The following is a 20,518-nucleotide window of genomic DNA, read 5'->3' on the forward strand; positions in this document are numbered from 1 at the left end:
TAATGCCTCCATTTGCTCCTAAATCAAAATATAAGAATAATGAGTACATTTAGGCACCAAATCAGTGTAGAAGACTAAACATTAAGGGAAAAAAATATGACATTTTGCATTCTCATCAGCCATTGAAATTTTTATTTCAAGGGTCACATAGGCCGCCAAAATTTTAGTTTTGAGGACATTTGTTTCAAAGTTAATCAAGGTCTCGTAGACCCTCAAAATAATATTTTTTAAGGTCTGTTAATACTTTTTCCAAGGGTTTTGACACTCAGAAAAAACCAACTTTGTTGTAGTACATAGCTTGAGTGCCCAATACATTTTCAAGTTCATACTTTAATTCTACACCTAAGGTCTAGTTCAAGTTAGAACTTTATGTAGGGGTCGAAAGGCAATTCTTGGACCTAAGTTAAGTGGTTAATTCATTTTTTGGTATAATCTTGAGTTGGTGTGGTTTATTTCCAAATAGGACAAAACTTAGGTATAATACATTAGGTGTTGTTTCTTAGGTTCCTCTTAAAATTCAACCATGTGGCTATTTAACTAAAAAATACACTTCCATCCTATGAGAAAAATCCACATGGTTGAATCTTAAAAGGGAAATCTAAGGAACAGTACCTAAGTATATACCTAAGTCTTGCACTCCCAAATATAAGTGCTAGGAGGATCCACATTGGGCAGCATCCAAGAATGCCATTTCTATGGCATACATGGTAGCATTCACGGGCCATGCCTTGAGACACTCATAATACTCGCCAATAAAGCTATAATCTTTTCGTGGGAAGCCCCAAAAACATTTTGATGATGAAAAAGTAAAGAAAGAAAAAAATGAGAGTTGTATGTATTTTCATCTTTTAGGGCTAATCTCATATAGAAAATCAATGTAAATGTAATAAGAAAAGAAGGGTCCGTTTGGTTGGAGGAGTACAAAAGTGGGAGGATGGAAAATTAGTGGGAAGATGGAAAAGTGGAAGAATAGAAAAGATTTGGTTTTCTCTCATGTGTGTTTGGTTGGAGGGATGGAAAAGTAGGAGGGTGAAAAACTTTTTTATATGGTTAGAGAGAAAAAGGGGAGAATGGAAAATGTAGTTTATATAAATTGACTATTATGTCCTTATTATATAATATATAAGAAATAGTTGGAAAGTGAGAGGGGTAGGTGAGTACAATAAAGTGGGGGTATTTATGTAAATTATATTATTTAGCATTTTTCCTCCCAAATTGAGAGGATAAAAAAATGTGGGCCCAGAGAGATTATTTTCCTCCCTATTTTATGTATCTCTTGTTTTCTCTCCTGAACCAAACGTTGGAAAATGTCATTTTCCACCCTATTTTCCTCTCTCTATTTCCCATCTTCCCTGTTTTCACCACAACTAAACATACCCGAAAACAAAAGAAAAGAAAAGAAAAATATCTAAATACATTATTGGTTCTTAAAGTTTACTTATTGAACGTTTTTAGTCCTTGAAGTTTCAAGTGAGCATTATTGGTTCGTGAAGTTTACAAAATACTTGCTTTTTTTTTTTTCTTTTTTTGAGAATCCCCCAGGCCTGGGAATTTATTCAAAACAAATACGCGCTATTGATTGGTCCCTTTATTAACTTATATTAGTTTCCTAACTTATATATCTAACTGAACAATGACGTGGTAATATTTTAATGACATGTCGGTATTTTTTATATTTATATAATTATGCATCATGGTTTAACGGAATATTTGGTGCTTTACGGGTTTAAGCCCTAACCTGATATAGTATTTGATGATTTAAGCGACTGAGAAGATGGAATGAAGTAAAAGCCAAACACACTCTAGAGGTGAGCTTGAAATGGAAGAATCTCTAAATTGAAATGGTAGTATTTAGAGGGTGAAAGTTGGAAATCATTAGAGTGTGATTGACATGATTTCATTCTCCCGCTTAATCCTAAATTAGTGGTGTTTTCCAAATCTTAAGTGTAAGATGGATTCACATTTTGCATCACCTAAAAGAGCAATTTGCATGGCAAACATGATGGCATTCATGGGCCACGCCTTCAGGCGCTCATAACACTCACCGGTCACCAACAATGGCAACAAAGTCACAAACCCAACATTGGATGCCTAAACAATAGTTTGACGATGAAAAGTAAAGAAAAGAAAAATGAGAGTTGTATTTATTTTCATCTATAAGGAAAAATGAGAGTTGGAAAATCACTACACATATAACAAAAGAAAAAAATTGACTTATGTTTTCAGCCGGCATGAATCAAGGTGTACTTTCAATTGAAGAATCTCTCCAAATTGATGAAATGGTAGCATCTCAAAGGGTTTAGTGTTACAGACATTTTTTTACTAACATATATTTTGAAAAAATGCACTTTACTTATATTTGGGTAAATCTAAATAGGTTCAAGATTCATTACAAGTGGTTAAATTGAAGACATGAAGATTACTCAAGAATTGCTAAAGAAAAGTGCAATCTGCAGGTCTTGATACCTCCTTGACAGAAGCTCGATCTATTCATTAAAGCTTGACACATGTCTCGATCTATCGAGCTTACGGGATTCAGTCTATAGCCAGCAACGTTTTTATTCTAAAAGGCTATTTTTTTTATGAGTTTGTATAATCTTTATTGGACTAGGAAAGCCCAAGGTTTGTATAAACCTATTTGGAATTAGGGATGGCAATTTAAATCCGACCCACGGATACCCGGTCTAGCCCGACCCTAATGGGCCGGGTTTTACCCGGTCCGATAAAAAATAGGGTCGGATATGGGTTTTTTTAAAAAAATCCGAAGCGGGTCCGGGTTTTATCAAAAAAAATCCAGACCCGACCCGAAACCCGACCTGTTTAAATACCCGGTTAAATACCCGGTTAAGTAAATTACTAAAATACCCCATATATATAAATATTTTTTCTGATTTTGTAACCCTAAGTTTCTGCTCTCTACACTCACACAGCCGACTCTCTACTCACACAGGTCACAGCCGCCTCTCTCACACTCAGCCCTCTCGCCTCTTGCCTCAGCACAGCGCCACAGCCCTGCCCTCTCGCCAGCCCTCTCGCCTCAACACAACACAGCCCGCACAGCCCTCTCGCCAGCCCTCTCGCCTCGCCTCAGCACAACCCTCTCGCCTCGCCTCAGCACAGCCCTCGCCTTAGCACAGCCCTCGCCTTAGCACAGCACAGCCCGCACAACCCTCTTTCTGATCTTGTGTGTTCGTTCCTCGCCTCAGCACAGCCCTCTCGCCTCGCCTCAGCACAGCCCTCGCCTTAGCACAGCACAGCCCGCACAACCCTCTTTCTGATCTTGTGTGTTCGTTCTCTAATGTGTTTTGGTATCCAAAACAAAAACCGATCTAGCCCAAACGAAAACGAAAGCCAGTTTGGTTTTGAAATTTGCAGAGGAAGCAGAGGCGTCTGACGTGACAACGACGGTGTCGAATGTGCGTAAAGATCTGACGGAGTGGCAGGAGAAGCACGCTACAATTGTTCTCACTACTGTTAAAGTTTGGTTCATTTCTATGCTTTTCTTTTTCCATGCTCTTCAATCTCTCAGTTTTGCATAAAATTCAATTCATATATCTTAAAGTAGTCAGTTTTGTAGTCCTTAACTACTTAAACTTGATTGCTTTTAGTCTTAATAATGTGTTTAACCAAGTGATAGTAGATTGGTTTTTAGTTTGGCCACATCATCTAAGGGACTAAAAGGCGATCGCTTTCAATTTCAAATTGAGGGACCAAAATCTAAAATATTTGTATCTTTTAATGTTATGGGATTATGTGATTTCATGTTTAGTGGTGTTGGTATCATGAATTTTGTTGTTCTGTGTTAAAACTTTATGCCTATGTTTGGAATTGGAAGGAGAGAAATCTGCAAACTTGTCTTTATTTGAACTGTTGCTTATTTTAATCAGGCTAATAAGTTGAGAAAATTCTGATTTTGTGACTGGAAGTTTTATATTATATCAGTGGCTTGAATGGGCTTGAATTTAGGGGAAAAAAAATTTAATGGGCTTCAAATTTTTTTTTTTTGGTTGGGCCAAATTTAGGCCCAATAAGTTAAACGGGGCCCGTGGGGCCCGCAGGGCCCGGCGGGGCGGGTCTGGGTCCCGATAAAAAAACCCGATTATTATTCGGGCCGGGTTCGGGTTTCGGGTTTTGCCCCGCGGGTCGGGTCCGGGTATGCAAAAACCCGGCCCGAACCCGCCCCGTTGCCATTCCTATTTGGAATAGGAGAGCCCATTAAGCTCCTATTTAAAGGAGGTGGAAAAAGAAAAACCGAACCCTAGAGAGCTTCATAAGGTTTTCTTTTTGAAACCCTAGTCTCCTTCTACAAAAGAAAGAGTTCTTGCTGCATTTCTTGTGCGCCTTTGGGTTTTGTAACCAAGCAAAGGCTCTTGCACCAACATTGAAGATCTTATTCATGTATCTATGTGAAGCTGTAGCAAATCAACTACAACAATCAAAGGGTTGCTGTGGAGTTAGTCACGTACTAGGATTCGTACAAAGGAGTAAGCCGCGTACTAGGATCCACGCATCAATTGGTTAGTCACGTACTGGGAGCCATGCATTGAAAATGAGAGATTGTCACTACAAAACAAGTTCAATTGTATATTGGGGTAAGGGTTCAACTGTAGGTTGGTATAAGGTACTAAAATTCCTTTACTTGAAACCGCTTGTTTTGATAATAGTGGATTCTCAGGAGTGGTGACCTTAAAATCACTCGGTGGGGTTTTTGCCATGTAGGTTTTTCCCATTCGAAAACAAATCACCGTGTCATTTAATTTCCGCTGCACATTTAGTTATTTGGTGATTTGTTTGTGCTACCACACGTTTTGCATGTTAATTTGATCAATTAATAAGCTTGGCTAATTAATCAATTAATCCATCACAAGGGGTTAATACATTTTTGGCCTATTAAGTGGTATCAAAGCAGGTACACTCTGATTAGGATTTAATCTTTATTGTGTGATCCATTGACTCCTGTTGTCATGGAAACTCTTGATTGTTTTGATTTGCATGATCTTGTGTTGAATGATGATGATGATATTCAAGATGCCTATTGCAAGCTTTATTTTTTTTGTATGAAGTCTCTTGGATGCTCTACAAAGTTAAAAGCTAAATTTAAAAAGGTCAAGCTTGAAAAGGATGATCTGATTGCAAAATTGGATGAAGCCAATAATTTGAATGAGAATTTTAAAAATCAAATTTCATCTTAGGTGGACAAAATTAAGAGTTTGGAAGAGCAACTAGTTGAATTTAAAACTGAAGTTGAAAAATTAACTAGTGCCAAACTTGTTGTTGAGTCTAACTCAAAAGAAAAAGATTTTTATATTCCTCCATTTAAAAGGAACAATGAAGAGTTGAAGGCTAATATTGCTAAGATAGACAAAAGTAAACAATCTGATGTTAACACTAAAGTTTCTAAACCTATGTCTAAAACTCCTCCTAGGTTGAATAAAAATCCTCATTTGTCATCATTGTCATATTGTTGGTCATATTAGGCCAAATTGTCCTAAGTTAAGGTCTCTATCAACCTCTAAGGTTAAACCTCCTTCTAAGGTGCCGAGTAGTTCTAAAACTGCTCATGTCTGTTATCACTATGGGGCAGCTGGACACACTCGACCAAATTGCTATAAGTGGCAAGCCACTCAGTAGAGCAACAGCATGGTCTCGGCAGGAAACTTGAGTCAGTTTCCAGTCTCCCTTGCTCATCTTGGAGATCTACTCAAGGCTCTCATGTTCCTTACGAACTTGAATGGGTGCAATTCTTCCCCCTCTCCACCGATTCAAGGGTTCGCCAAAAGAAAAGGTTCTTCCAAGGTGTGGGAGGAAAAGGACTCCAAGTGATTTAGTCACTTTTTCTCTCTCCCTCTCTTGTTTTTGTTTTTGCATTACTCGTGTGTTTTGCTTTCTTTTTGAAACAGTCTAGTTTTTATGCATTACTTTATTTGACATGTTTTTGTTTGATTGTTTTTCAGTTTTGTTTCTCTTTTTGTTTTTCTTTCATAAAAATTAAAAAAAATTTGAAAAATCAGAAAAATAAAAAACACAGTGTGTGTATGTGTACATTGGTACTTGTGTACCTTGAATGGCCAATGAAACAAAGTTTTCTAAACTTTGTATTTTTTGTAGCTAAGATGAGTATCTTTATGCACAACTAAGCAAGTGAGCTTGGTGGCTCATGTTTGTGATGAGTAAGGTTAAGTGATCTCTTATATTTAACACTCGTATCACTCTTTTTGACTAGAAGAACTAGAAAATCCTAAGAAAAAAGCATAAATAATCATCTCACCACTATTGCCTGCCAACCATGAAATGACATCGGTATGCTTCAGCATAGCAAAAGTGCAATGTCAAAAAACTTAACATAATTGAGTTTTTTTTTTTCTCTCTCTTATATACCCATGCATGATATGCTTAATAAAAGAAAAATATGCAAAGAAAAATAAAAGCAAAAAGATCAAAATGCTTTATATATGATTGTAAGCATGAATTCTAGGAAATGTGGGAGTTATAGGATGTACATCGAAGGTGATAGTCCCCATCAAGCAGTGATGATCGTGTGTGTGTTAAATTGATTTACTCATATCTCAAATCATCATAACATAGAAACACTTATGCAACCTTGCGATGTTTTTCACACACAGCACGCAACACTCTTTGTTATTCTTGATACATGTGCAAGTACAATGTGATTTGGCCATCACAAGGTTTACATATGTTAATGTATGCTCAGTAAACTATCTTAACTTTTTTTTGAAATATAAAATTGGTTAGACTGTTTAGTGTGTGTGTGTGTGTGCTTTGGACCTCAATGCATGACATTTTCTTAATTGAGAGATTTTTTGAGAGTTTAAAATGTTGGTTGGATCTTTGGTTGAGTTGCGTGTTTGTTTGCATTCATGTCTGCGTTTTTCTCTTCTTGAAAAACTGTTTTCAAAGCAATCTTGACAACTCCTCGACACCTCTCGACAGATTCTCGATCCATCGAGAAACTTTCTGTCTGGCAGATAGATCCTCGACAACTTCTCGATCCATTGAGGTTGGCTCGATAGCATCTCAATAGCTCTCAATCCATCAAGATACACTTGCATGCATTTCATTTTTTCTTTGTTTTGCATTTTTTTTTCCTTGTGTCCATGGTATCTTGTTTTTCTTTTTCTTGTAAGTCTATGGTTCCTTGTTCTCCTCGTTCCCTCTATATTAGTTTTCTGTCTATCTCTGGTTAGGTCTTTTGGTTTTTTATGCCCTTTAACAATCGTGTCAAAAAGGGGGAGAAATTTGAGAATTGAATGTCATTCCTCAAGAAGAGTAATAGAATTAAGGGGAGAACTTCATGTTAAAGGGAAGAAAGTTTTTGATGTAACTAACTTAGGGGGCAAGTTAGTTTGATACACATTGCTATTGATATATTTTTGTGTTATGTATCTTTTGGTTTTGTAACCATTTACATACATCATGTGTTGTTTCTATATTTGATGATGATGTATGTGTTTCACTCTTAATCTCACATATGTTGTTTCTTTTATTTCTTTACACACATGTTTCTTGTTTATTTAATTTGTCATTATTTTCCACATGGTACTTTGATGTGTTTTGTTTAGTACCTCTTAGGAAAGACAAGTTAAAGCCAAGTCAAGATTCCGAACCTTCTTCTTGCAGCAACTTCCAAGGTTCAGATCTTTTAGACAAGGCTTATTTATTCTGTAATCTTGAGTAGAATGTATTCTAGGACATTCAATGTACTCTTGTGGTTTTGTCACGGATTGCCGAAGGGGGAGATTGTTAGGGACATTTTTTATTGGCATATCCTTTGACAAAACACACTTTACTTGTATTTGGGTAAATCTAAGTAGGTTCAAAATGATCATTACAAGTGGTTAAATTCAAGACATGAAGATTACTCAAGAACTGCTTAACAAAAGTGCAATCTGCAGGTCTCGATGCCTCCTCGACAGAAGCTCAATTTGTCGAGATTCATTAAAGCTCAACACATGTCTCGATCTATCGAGCTTACGGGATTCAGTCTATAGCCAGCAACGTTTTTATTCTAAAAGGCTATTTGTTTATGGATTTGTATAGTCCTTATTGGACTAGAAAAGCCCAAGGTTTATGTAAACCTATTTGAAATAGGAGAGCCCATTAAGCTCCTATTTAAAGGAGGTGGAAAAAGAAAAACAGAACCCTAGAGAGTTTCATAAGGTTTTCTTTTCGAAACCCTAGCCTCCTCCTACAAAAGAAAGAGTTTTTGCTGCGTTTCTTGTACGCCTTTGAGTTTTGTAACCAAGCAAAGTCTCTTGCACCAACATTGAAGATCTTATTCGTGTTTCTATGTGAAGCTGCTGCAAATCAACTACAACAATCAAAGGGTTGTTGTGGAGTTAGTCACGTATTGGGATTCGTGCAAAGGAGTAAGCCGTATACTGGGATCCAAGCATCAATTGGTAAGTCATGTACTAGGAGCCGTGCATTGAAAATGAGAGATTGTCACTATAGAACAAATGCAATTGTATATTGGGGTAAGGGTTCAACATTAGGTTGGTATAAGGTACTGGGATTCCTTTACTTGTAACCGCTTATTTTGATAATAATGGATTCTTAGGAGTGGTGACCTTAAAATCACCCGGTGGAGTTTTTGCCGTATAGGTTTACCCATTTGAAAACAAATCACTGTGTCATTTAATTTCCGCTGTACATTTAGTTATTTGGTGATTTGTTTGTGCTACCACGTGTTTTGCATGTTAATTTGATTAATTAATAAACTTGGCTAATTAATCAATTAATCCATCACAAGGGGTCAATACGTTATTGGCCTCTCATTTAGAAGTTCCAATCTTATCAAGAGGATAAAAGATTAAATATGGAAGTAATTAGAATGTGCTTTCAATTGAAGAATCTCCAATTTGAAAAGGGGGGGGGGGGGAGGTTTCATCCCTTGGTGTCGTAAGTCACTGGGGGCTTATCTGTTGCCAAAGGAAGGAGAAGAAATGGTGGGCTTTTCGTGCAAAGTGATTAGGAACTTACACTTTGTTTTAGTTAAATAATTATTCTCTTAAGAAAATTAAATAATTAAATTCATTTTTTAGATCAAGCATTATCGCATTAGTTTATCATGTAATTAAAAATTAAAAAGTACGAAAACTTTTAGAACAAGCGATAATTTGTCATATCTAGTTGTTATTAACCTCATTAAAGTAATAAATTAAAGAAGGCAAAATAAATAAGTGTGTATGTGAACAATAAGTACTAGCTAGTTTATAAGTTATAACATGTTCAAAAGCAATTTAGTGTCATAAAAATAAAAAATAAAACATTTGCACTTCCACTTCGATCATCTAGTCCAACTAATTATTGGCAATCAAAAGAGATATATCAATAACTCTATTTTGTGTGAAAAAGGGAGGAAAAGAAAATTCGAAAATTCATAGGTTTAGCAATAGTAAGAAATAGATAAATGAAAACTACATTAAACGAAAGGGTAAAAACTAAAAATTAGTTCACACACCAAAACTCTTACTTCAAGTCACAATTTGTGTGCAATTTAAGCGTATGAGTGAGGGTGTGTATAACATAATATGTGTATGTAATAAACGTCACCCCTGAACCAAATGATCACAATCAATAAAAAATCAATATAAAAGACATGATTGGAGTCATTGGACTCCTACGTCTCAAATAAATAAATAAATAAATATATATATATATATATATATATATATATATAAAACCTAAAAATACAATCACTCAATTACTACAACTACCAATATTCAAAATATAACTCACAAGACAAATACATAATACAATTAAGAATATACACATGATACTTATCAAAAAAGGAAAAAGAAAAAGAAAAAAGTAAACACACATGTCAAATTCTTATTGTCAATTGATACCAATATATTACTAAGGAGCAAGTAATTATCTCCCATCATCCACGAGTTTCGGTAATTGGTCTTTCATGCTATCATGCTCAGCAATTGTACTGGTAGAACCACCGGTGCCAGTATCAATGTCGAAAGAGTGCCTAGTTGCATTAAGCAATTCAGTCTTTTTTGCATAGACATCAATGTTTTCTAGTCGTTGTTTTTTCAATCTTTCCAGCTCTGTTGCCACCTCTTTCATAGTAGGCCTATCCTATCCTCTCAACTCTAGGCACCTTTTTGCAAGATTAGCAACTTCCTTTAGTTGCTCAATATTACCCTCATTGACAACGTGAACTTCAAGAATTTGAAGTAGGCAATCTTCTTTTATGGCAGAAACAAAGGATGTTGCTAGATTTCTATCAATTTCAGGTCTGTCAAAAGAAAGTACTTTCTTACCTGTCAGTAGCTCTGCCATAACAACACCAAAGCTATAGACATCACTTTTATCTGTTAGGTTGCTAGTTTGAAAATATTCTGGGTCCAAATACCCCCAAGTTCCTTGTACCAAAGTGGTCAATTGTGTTTGATTAAGAGGAACTAACCTTGAAGCTCCAAAGTCGGCCACTTTTGCTGTGTAGTTATCATTTAACAGTATATTCGCAGTTTTCACATCTCTATGTATAATTGGCATAGAAGTTGCTGAATGCAAGTATGAAAGTGCTTCAGCTATTTCTATTGTAATCTTTAGACGTTTTTCCCAAGAAAGTAAGGATGATCGGCCTTTATCATGAATGTGGTCATAAAGAGTCCCGTTTGTGATGAATTCATAAACCAGTAAAGGCACTTTTGTTTCTAAACAACAGCCAAACAACTTAACCACATTCCTATGGTTAATTTGGGTAAGCACAATCACTTCATTAATGAATTGCTCAATTTGGCTCTGATCACCAATTTTAGACTTCTTAATAGCAACAATTGTGTTATCCGATAGTACCCCTTTATACACTGTTCCATAGCCTCCTTGGCCAAGGACTGTACTCTTGTCGTAATTGTTGGTGGCCTTTTTTAACTCTTCTGCAGTAAAGATCTTGGTTGTCACAGAACTTTCGTGATTAGAGACTTGTTTTTTTAACAATAAACCACCATTTTGTTGGAAGAATTTTTCTTTGAGCTTGAGGTTCTTTCTTCTTTTTAGACCCCAATATATCCAAGAACCTCCCAAAAGCAATATTAAGAGGCTTACGCTGATACCTGCACATATTCAAACTTGCATTTCACCAAGTAGATCATTTTAACTTCTTTAAATTTGTTAATATCTTTGTAATGGCAAAAATTATGATACAATAGAGAAGTAAATATTTAACATACGTATGATATGAAGATGCAATCAAGATTGGAATCTATATCTATTTATATATTCGTAGCCAAAACTCAGAAAAAATTCAATTAAATTTTAATTGGATTCTCAATTTTGTACTATGTGTTCCATTTAATTTTTAATTTTGTGCCAAGTTAATTATTGAGTGTAAAAATCAAAGAGTACAAATCCAGTTTGATTCTAAATTTGATTTCAATTGGAGTTCAATTTTTATCTACGTATTCATCTAAGTTTTTAATTTTTGAGGCAAGTAAATTATTAGGTGTAGAAACCAAAAAGTCTAAAACCAATTCAATTCTAAATCACGTAACTGCCACAAAAAACATATACTCCGCTGCGAGCGGCTCTCAAATCTGGTAATGACAAACTATATCAAAATTAAAAATATACAATTGAAAGAGTACTGGTAAACCACATTTTGAATTGACATATATATCTCCTTTTATAAAACAACGTTGTGTTCCTCTGTTAATTATGAAGAAGACATTAGTGAAGCCAAGAATGTATAATTTTTTCTATATAAAAATCGTGGCATATATATCAAAGATTGGACCTCCCACAAGTAGTATTAAGAGTCAATCCGTATGGTTTTTGAACTTGTTTGGATAGTGAACCTTGCTAGTTGAGAATTAAAAGCCTCAATTATATATATAACCAAATGCAGGTACATGTTTTTATCTTTTTGAATGTCTAAATTTCTTCTTTTATTCAAAATATCTTATTTTTGCATAGTCTATGACAGTGAATTCAAAAAAACAGAAACAGTATACTAGAAGAACATCGGATTGATAACATATGTCGGTGAAGACCTCAAATCCTCACCAAGTCAATTGGAAAACAAAAAACTAACCCTCAACTTTAACATTAAGGGTCTGTTTGATAGTAGAGTTTAAGTTGTAAATTTTTTTGTAATAAATAATGAAGGACAAAACTTAGGTATAGTACCTTAAGTGCTGCTCCTTAGGTTCTTCTCTTAAGATTCAGCTATGTAACTACTTAACTAAAACATACACTTCCATTCCATTAGAAAAATCCATATTGCAGAATCTTAAAATGAGAACCTAAAGAACAACATCTAAGTATTGTACCTAAGTTATGCTCAATAATTAAGGGTCATGCTAGCAAGTGCCCTCAGAGCAATGGTTAATAATCCATTTTAGGAAAGTTTTAACACTACTTTTATGAAAAATGAAAAAAGTTATCAAAACATTAATTTTTTTTCCATAAAAGCTTTCTTTAAATGAATTATTAACCATTATCCTAAAGGCATCCGTTAGCATTTCCCAATAAGTAATTATAAATAGTTACAGCTTCTAGAGGGTTTGACAATTATAAGATAAAATGCTTTGAAGTTGATACCTCAGGTAACCAATTTGAAAAAAAAAAAAAAAGTTGTAAGAGATGATATGAGAGGACATAATACAAAAGTTTTGTACTTTCATGAACTCAATTAATTCAATTTAGTGCTAAAATTTATTTAGTCATTGTTAATATTATTAATATCATCATCATCATAATCATTTGTAATAAAGAGTTTTAATCGTTAAAGCCCTAAATTCCAATATTGGTCTTTAGAACCACAAAGATAAGACACCATAAAATATATAATTATCATTGAATTGAATTGACACCTCCTAATCCCTCAATCATAGAGATCTACGTCATTTTTCACTCTAATCATGGTATCTTGCGGATTAAATTCGGGACATTCGTATTTATGTCATTTCTTATTCTAATGAGACTACTACTCGATATTCTCATTGGAAATATAAAATATTCCCATTACACTTCATTCATTCTTAAAAATTTTCTTTATTTATTTAATGGCTTGGCCGAGAAAAATAATATAGAATGTTTTATGGTAGCTTTCAATCATTACATCACGGAGGATAATTTTACACTAAGGGTTCATTTAGTTGGGAGGATGGAAAAGTGAAAGGATAGAAAATAGAGGGAGGATGAAAAAGTGGGAGGATAGAAAAGTTTTTAGTTTTCTTAATTTGTGTTTGGTTGAGAGGGTGGAAAAGTAAAGGGATGAAAAAGTTTTTGGTTTGGTTGAAAATAAGACTTGTATAAATTTACCATCATGTCCCTCTTAAATAAAACAAAAAGTAATACATTATACTTTTTTTTTTTTTTAAATGTGTATAGATAAAAGTGGACATTTCAAAAAATAGCATAACAAATCATCCAAAAGTGTTTTCTTAAAACAATACTAAAAAATATTAAGAAAAAAAAAATAGGAAAAGAAGAGAGGGTGGAAAAGTAAAGGGATGAAAAAGTTTTTGGTTTGGTTGAAAATAAGGCTTGTATAAATCTACCATCATGTCCCTCTTAAATAAAACAAAAAGTAATACATTATACTTTAAAAAAAAATTGTGTATAGATAAAAGTGGGCATTTCAAAAAATAGCATAACAAATCATCCAAAAGTGTTTTCTTAAAAAAATACTAAAAAAATTAAGAAAAAAAAGAAAGAAAAGAAGAACCCACACCTAACAAAACCAAAGAAAAAAAAAAAAAAAAAAGCAAAAAAAAAAAAACCAGCGTTAAAAAAAAAAAAAAAAAAAAAAAAAAAAACCAGAAACATTAAAAGAGGTGGGGCCAGTTTTGTCCAAATATTTTTTCCACTTTTCACTCCAATTTGGAGAGATTGTATTTTAAAGGGGAAGAAGAGAAAACTTGTGGGCCCCACCACTTTTCTCTCCCCTCCCCCTCTTAACCAAACACCCTTCCCACTCATTTCCTCTCCTATTTTCCTCTCTTTTTTTTTTTTTTTTTTTTTTTTTTTTTTTCATTCTCCCTAAAATCCACCCAACCAAACATACCCTGAGAGAGAGAGAGAGAGAGAGAGAGAGATCTAGTCCCCAACAGACAACGTGAATTACGTGACCACTGACTAGAGAGGCCAATGGCAATCCATAAGCATGAAAAAAAGTTTCGTGATATTTCTCCGTTTGAAATCTTTGGATCGCTACACCACAGACTTTGACTTGTGTACATATGTTGTTTACTTGAAAGAACCAATAAGTGACATTTATTTGTTTGTTTAGAACCCTTAAAGCAGATTGTTTAATCTAATATATTAGTCAAGTTATTACTTAGGTTCATTATTTAAATCTAGGTTAAACAATAATAAATTATATCATGCAAAGCTGTGGAAAGTAAATAACACTACGATATGATGACCTAAGAAAACCAATGAAACAAACAGTTTCAATGTAAAAACTTAGGGAGGATTTGACATAACTATCCTCAAAATAAAGCAAATCCACTATAAGAGAATTGAAATTTTTACAATCAGATTTAACCCTAAATCTATTGCTACCCCAAGTAGTAACTTACTGACACGACCACGTGCAAACTCCGAATACACAGACTCCTTCTCTTCTTGGACTTACTGTAACACAAGCACCCACACTTGTGACTTTGAGATCCCACTCAAATGTTTCAAATCAGCTTCACTTATTGATCTTTCTAGCATCAACTAGGTTCTACCAATGCTTGATTGTAGATCTTGCTCTGATAGATGCTTGTGTAGTTAGAATGTATAACACCTCTCAGATCTCATAAGAAGTAACACACAAGTCTTTCAAAGAGCTTCAAAACGTAGATAGAGTTTCCCTTTTATATGTGGACAAGTTAGATTGAAACACTAAACGTTTTCGCGGGGTTGGGCCTTGTTTTAAAATTTTGCAGAATCTGATTTCTGCGATTTTCGATCAGTCGAATCTAATTTTCGATCAATCGAACTTGGCAGATTTTAACTCTTCTTTTCTACAGTTAGCTCAAACTTGAAGTTTGAAACACATATCTTTGAGTAATGCCTAACACATAGACTAGATATGTTTTGTTCTCAGTTTGCCAACACATACAAAATAGAATTCTAAACATTTAATCCTAAATCTTTAGAACCTAATAATATTGTCATCGGGTATGGTAGGAACTAGGAATTAGGGAAGTCTGTGCTTCTCCTTTGGTTGAAACTTGACAGAAAGTGATATAGATCGATATTTTGTTGGCCAAACTGTATTTTTGGTTAGTTTCAATTTGTTTCTTTTATATGATCTCAATTTTAATTAATTGATATCAAATTTATCTTTTAACTAAAACAACTTATAGGCATAAAATTGAATTTATTTTATAAGTTGAAGGATGAGCTAGTTTGACTATATTTTAAAAATTAAGAGACAAAATTGATACAATTTATTGTTGAGATTCTTCAATTAGCAAGCTGGAGAATGAAATTGACAAAATTAAATGTTATGGACCAAATTGATAATGCAAATATATTGAGATAATTGGTGTTTGGCCCTTTTGTTTTATTTGATAAATTAAACAACAAAAGTTATAAATAAAGAAAAATCTTTATGGCTATTTTCTATCCAGATTTACTATTTTTGATCGTCTCTGCATATAAGAGGACAAGAAAGAGATTCATTTTTTAATAATTTGACAATTACAATGAAATATGAAGATTTGAACCCTAAACGTTAGAGACATCTAGATCTATCAATTGAGCAAGATGACTTATGACAAGGAAAATACTATTCTATATATTATATTAGTAATTCCAACTCCAAATTTATTAAAAATAACTCTCTTAAGATTATAATAGAAATTTAATGCAATATATTTTATTTCTAGTTTTTTATTCCTCCAATCATCAAACACTCCTAATAGAAACCTTTAATTACTTCTTTCCTTCTTTTTTTTCGTCTTTCCTTTCATTTTTTTCATATTTTATTTCCTCTTAACTTTCTACATTCTTATCAAACAATGCCGGAGTCAATACTTTGATTTCAGTTATGAATGAGACTTCAAAAATTAATTTAACAAAATTCATTAGTAACCCGAAAAAAGCTAAGATTTCAATGTATTATTTTTCGGTGAGAAATTTCACTTAAGACGTCGTCGTTTAGGTGTAGTTCAAATTAAACTCTATAGTTTCAAAATTAATGAAGTAAACCTCAAACATTCAAAATATAAAAAATTAAATATTGAAATAAAAAAGAAGGTAGAATCAGAAGTCAAAAGAGAGATGAATAACAAAAAAAATAAAAATAAATAACATTCTCTAATGTAAAATCTCATCAAGAACTAATTTAGGGAGAAAGTTGACTTTAAGAACTATTTTTTTTTTTTAATACAAGACAGAAATTCTACTTTAGTATAATCTAAGTGTATATGTGTGTAAAGATTCCTCTTAGAGACTTGAACCCCAGCCCTTACCTCCTACACCCCACAAACACTTATACTTGTAGAGTAACCATCGCACCAAGAGTGTGCAGTGGTAAAACTAAATTAAACAGTTTTAAAATGTTTTAAATCTGATTAGCACTAGAGATTTAAGTTAAGTTAATAGAATTAACCATCATAATAATAATAATAATAATAATAATAATAATAATAATACAATTCTTATATACATTATTATACTTACACAGTGCAATGATGGATGTCTTAACGAGTTCGTTGCCACGGATGTGATGACAACCTGTCGGTACTGTTCGGTAACCCTTTCCATTCTCTTCGTAGATTAGTTCGTACCCCTTCCGACAAGAGCAATTGTAACCCCCAATAGTGTTATGGCATATTTGGTTGCATGGGTGAGATCTTTTGCATTCATCAATATCTGAAACACAGTTGCAGCCCATGCATCAGAACATAAACAACCTTTGTGCTCATTTAGCTACTTCAAATAACTTTCTTATTTCTTTTCAATAAATTAGAATGGAGGATGGGAATTTTAGGTTTTTCTTTAGGGAAGCAATGGATAATATTGCTGAACTGTAAAGTTCTCGATGCAACTATAAATTAGTTGTAATATTCAATGCTAGTCAATAACCAGTGTAATACATAGAAAATTGGGAATATTACCATTTTTTCCTTTATTTGTTGATATTTTTTTTTATTATGATTGTGTTTTTATGAAACTATATATTATAATATTTTTTTAAAATATGATGCAACAAGATTATGATGTGTTGGTATTTAAATATAAAATTGAATCCACTGCTTACTTAAAAATATTTATTAGAATAATTACATGTAAAATTATGAAACATGAAAAGATGATGTGACAAACTATTATAAATTCAATCCAAATGTTTTTAGTTTTATATACATTAGTTGTTAACCTATGTGATGCATAAGAAATTTTTTTCTTAAAGTTAACACTATATATATATATATATATACATATATATATATATACACATTATAACTAAAATTAATTTCTCTATTGTCAAGATGAATTTTTTTTTCTCAAGAATTCTAAAAGAAAAAGAGATAGTCATTCCCAAACAATATTTAATTACAGAATCAAGTGCGTCATCCAAGTACATTTGAAAATTACAATTATTACCCAAAACAAAATTTCTTAAAATCCAAAATTGTTCAATCTAGCTATAACCAAAAAATTAACATGTTGCATATCAAAATATTTATAAATTAAGTAGGAAAAAAAAAATGAAACAAACACTTTTAGGACACATAATGCAACAAAACATGATTCAAAACCAAAATAAAAAAACCAAATCACATCAAAATCCAAAATTTTCACTCTAATATCCAAAACAGAGAAAGGTATTTCAAAATTTATATAACAAACCAAAATTAAAATGAGATTAAAGCCAAAAAAAAGAAAAAAAGAAAAAAAAGAAGAAGAGAGTTATCGAAATGGAAACATATATCTGTAAATTTTATTATATTAAGATAACACAGATTAATTAAAAATTTTATATAAAAGAAAAATATATTTCAAAAATATTATTGAAACTTTAGCATTTGAAACTTTAATAGAGTTTCATCAAGATTAAACTACCAAAATGCAAATATATGTTGAACCACTTGCCATATGGTAAACAATGTGTGAATTTTACTATATTAAAATACAAAAGTATAATAGATTATCAAAATAATTGAAAAAAAATTAATTCATTTTAAAGTTCTTAAATTTTTTTGAAATATAATTTTTTCGTTGGAGTAAAATTTTAAACTTTTTAAAACTTAGCTAATAGAGTTTTACCTAAAATTAACTGTAATTGAACTATATATATATATATATATATATATATATATATATATATATATATATATATATCCTAATCAATTGATGCAGTCACGAATTGTAGAACCAACTTTTACATTTTCAGTTAATTTCATACTTATCAACCAAAAAAAAACCCACAAGTTGAAATTCTATTAAAAAAAAAACTAATATATATTAGCTAGTACCTGTGCAACCATTTTCGGTGTATGCGTTCCCTTCAAAACCTGAAGAGCACTTGCAAATATACCCACGACCGTTGGTTGAATAGTGACATTCACTATGATCTGCCTTACATGCATAGCTTTTTAGTTTTCTAGCATCTTCGCATGTCTTATTTGCAATTGTCCAATCAAGCACCACAGGAACGGTTGATTTATTTTGTAAATTTTGAAGATCGAAAGAGAGAGAGTGAAATTCCTCTTCTTTCACTACAAAAGCGAAACCACATGAAATGGGTTCAAGCATCTCCACATTGAAATTTACTACTCCTTGAGGTATAGAAGTCTCACAACAGCCCTTGCCAGAGCAAGGCCTCTTAACCACACTGCTATTACCGTCACAGATTGTTATGCATGTACTCGCATAGCTACCCGATGACTCTCTAACATACGCAATAATGTTACAACCAACAGTAATGAATTTGTTCTTCCTATCTGAGATGGGAAACTTTGACCATATGCTCTGTGAAGAACGATTGTTGAAACATCTAGAGGTTAGAGAGGTTGAGACTAGCAGCTCACCATCATTCAGTGATATGTTGAGGATTTCTATGGAACCTGCGACCAGAAATGGTTTTGGAGTCCCAGATATGTTTTGACAATTAATGAGAAAAGATTCATCAAGGGAGCAATCCCAGCTTGTTCCAAACGGGTAGGGGATTTTAACACTTCCACAATTCCTTTGGCATCTCGAATTGAGTTGAGATGCTGCTGTTACTGCTGAAATTGTCAACCAAAGTAGCAGCTGTTGGTGCAAAAGCATTCCACGCAAAGCCATGGTTTTGCTTTTTCTGTGTCTCTGTTCTATTGTAAAATTTAGAATTTCTTAATTTGTGCTATAGACAGCAAAATGTGGCTAACTTTATAGAAGGCAAGTACCTCTTTGGCGAGAGCTGGCTCAAAAAAATTAAGAACACCCTCAAACTTTTTTTTATGCCAAACAAATTTTGAACTAAAATCTAAAAAAATAAAATTGTAACAGAGAATATGTGGAAAAATGATTATAAAATAAGAAATATCTCTTAATTTCGACGAGGAGCCGAACTAGGCTTTGGAGGAAACAGAGAAAGAGAGGAAACTGCAGCTCTGCCGCTGCTTCTTCTTCAGAGTGAGAGAGAGAGATTTGAGCAATAGCCAATCTGTCTAGACTTTTAGATAAGCAGAGGAGTGGACAATCTTTTTAAAAATGTTTGGTACAAATGTGGGTGGATATCCTTTGGCCACGTTGATGATTAGGGGGAGAGGCAGACCACTTTACTCCTCTTTTTCTTTTTTTCTTTTTTTTTTTTTCTTTTTTTTTTTTGAGAAATACGTTTGTAATATGACCGACGTGGGTTTGAGTGGTTAATCAAAGGCAAAGAATCTACATTATTTGCACTTTCTTAAAGTACTTGCAGCAGTGGAGCTAAATAGCTATATAGTTATTTTAGCTCCACCAAAACACAAAAAAAAACATGTAGCAGTAGAGCTAAATCTATAGTTTTTTAGCTCATTGCTACAGTGCACATCTATAGATAGATGTGCACTGTTCATGAGAGCTAAAAAAAAATAATTTTTTATTTTGTGTTCACATTACCTTTTTATTGTGGTGTTTTTATTGTAATGAGATGTATTATTTTATTGTGGTAGATATATTATTTTATTGTGATGTTTATATTATTTTATTGTGTTGAAAGCTAAAATAGATCCACTACTGCAGCATGTGTGTAGGTAAAATAGATAAAGTAACTTTTGGTGGAGCTAAATTGCTAAATTTTTAGCTCCATTACTGTGGATGCTCACCGGTAAGGTTATTGCAATATTAAGAAAAGCATAAAATATTTTTATAATAAATACAATTTTTTTAGGAGAAATATTTTAGATGTGAAATTATAGTAACATAGATAAATATTTTTAAATTAAATAATGGTTTTGTTAAAAGTACTGAAAATTATATATAATTATAAAACTTTAAAACCATAACCCTTTTTTTTTTGGTAGTTTGTTCAGGTTAACTTCTTTTTCTTCCTCTAAAAAAATGATAATTTATT

At 32.9% G+C, this 20,518-nt stretch overlaps 1 protein-coding gene across 1 annotated transcript; it reads right to left on the bottom strand.

The window, feature by feature from the left end:
• Positions 1 to 10,070: 10,070 nt before the first annotated feature.
• LOC142621301 (putative wall-associated receptor kinase-like 16) lies at positions 10,071 to 19,647 on the bottom strand. Its single transcript, XM_075794620.1, has 3 exons — positions 18,456 to 19,647; positions 16,660 to 16,851; positions 10,071 to 11,090 (listed from the first exon to the last, which is right to left on the bottom strand). The coding sequence occupies exons 1-3, from the start codon at positions 19,264 to 19,266 to the stop codon at positions 10,111 to 10,113; spliced, it is 1,983 nt and encodes a 660-aa protein (XP_075650735.1). The 5' UTR covers positions 19,267 to 19,647; the 3' UTR covers positions 10,071 to 10,110.
• Positions 19,648 to 20,518: the final 871 nt, after the last annotated feature.

This window comes from Castanea sativa, chromosome 12, assembly GCF_040712315.1.
Source record: "Castanea sativa cultivar Marrone di Chiusa Pesio chromosome 12, ASM4071231v1".
Lineage (NCBI taxonomy): Eukaryota > Viridiplantae > Streptophyta > Magnoliopsida > Fagales > Fagaceae > Castanea > Castanea sativa.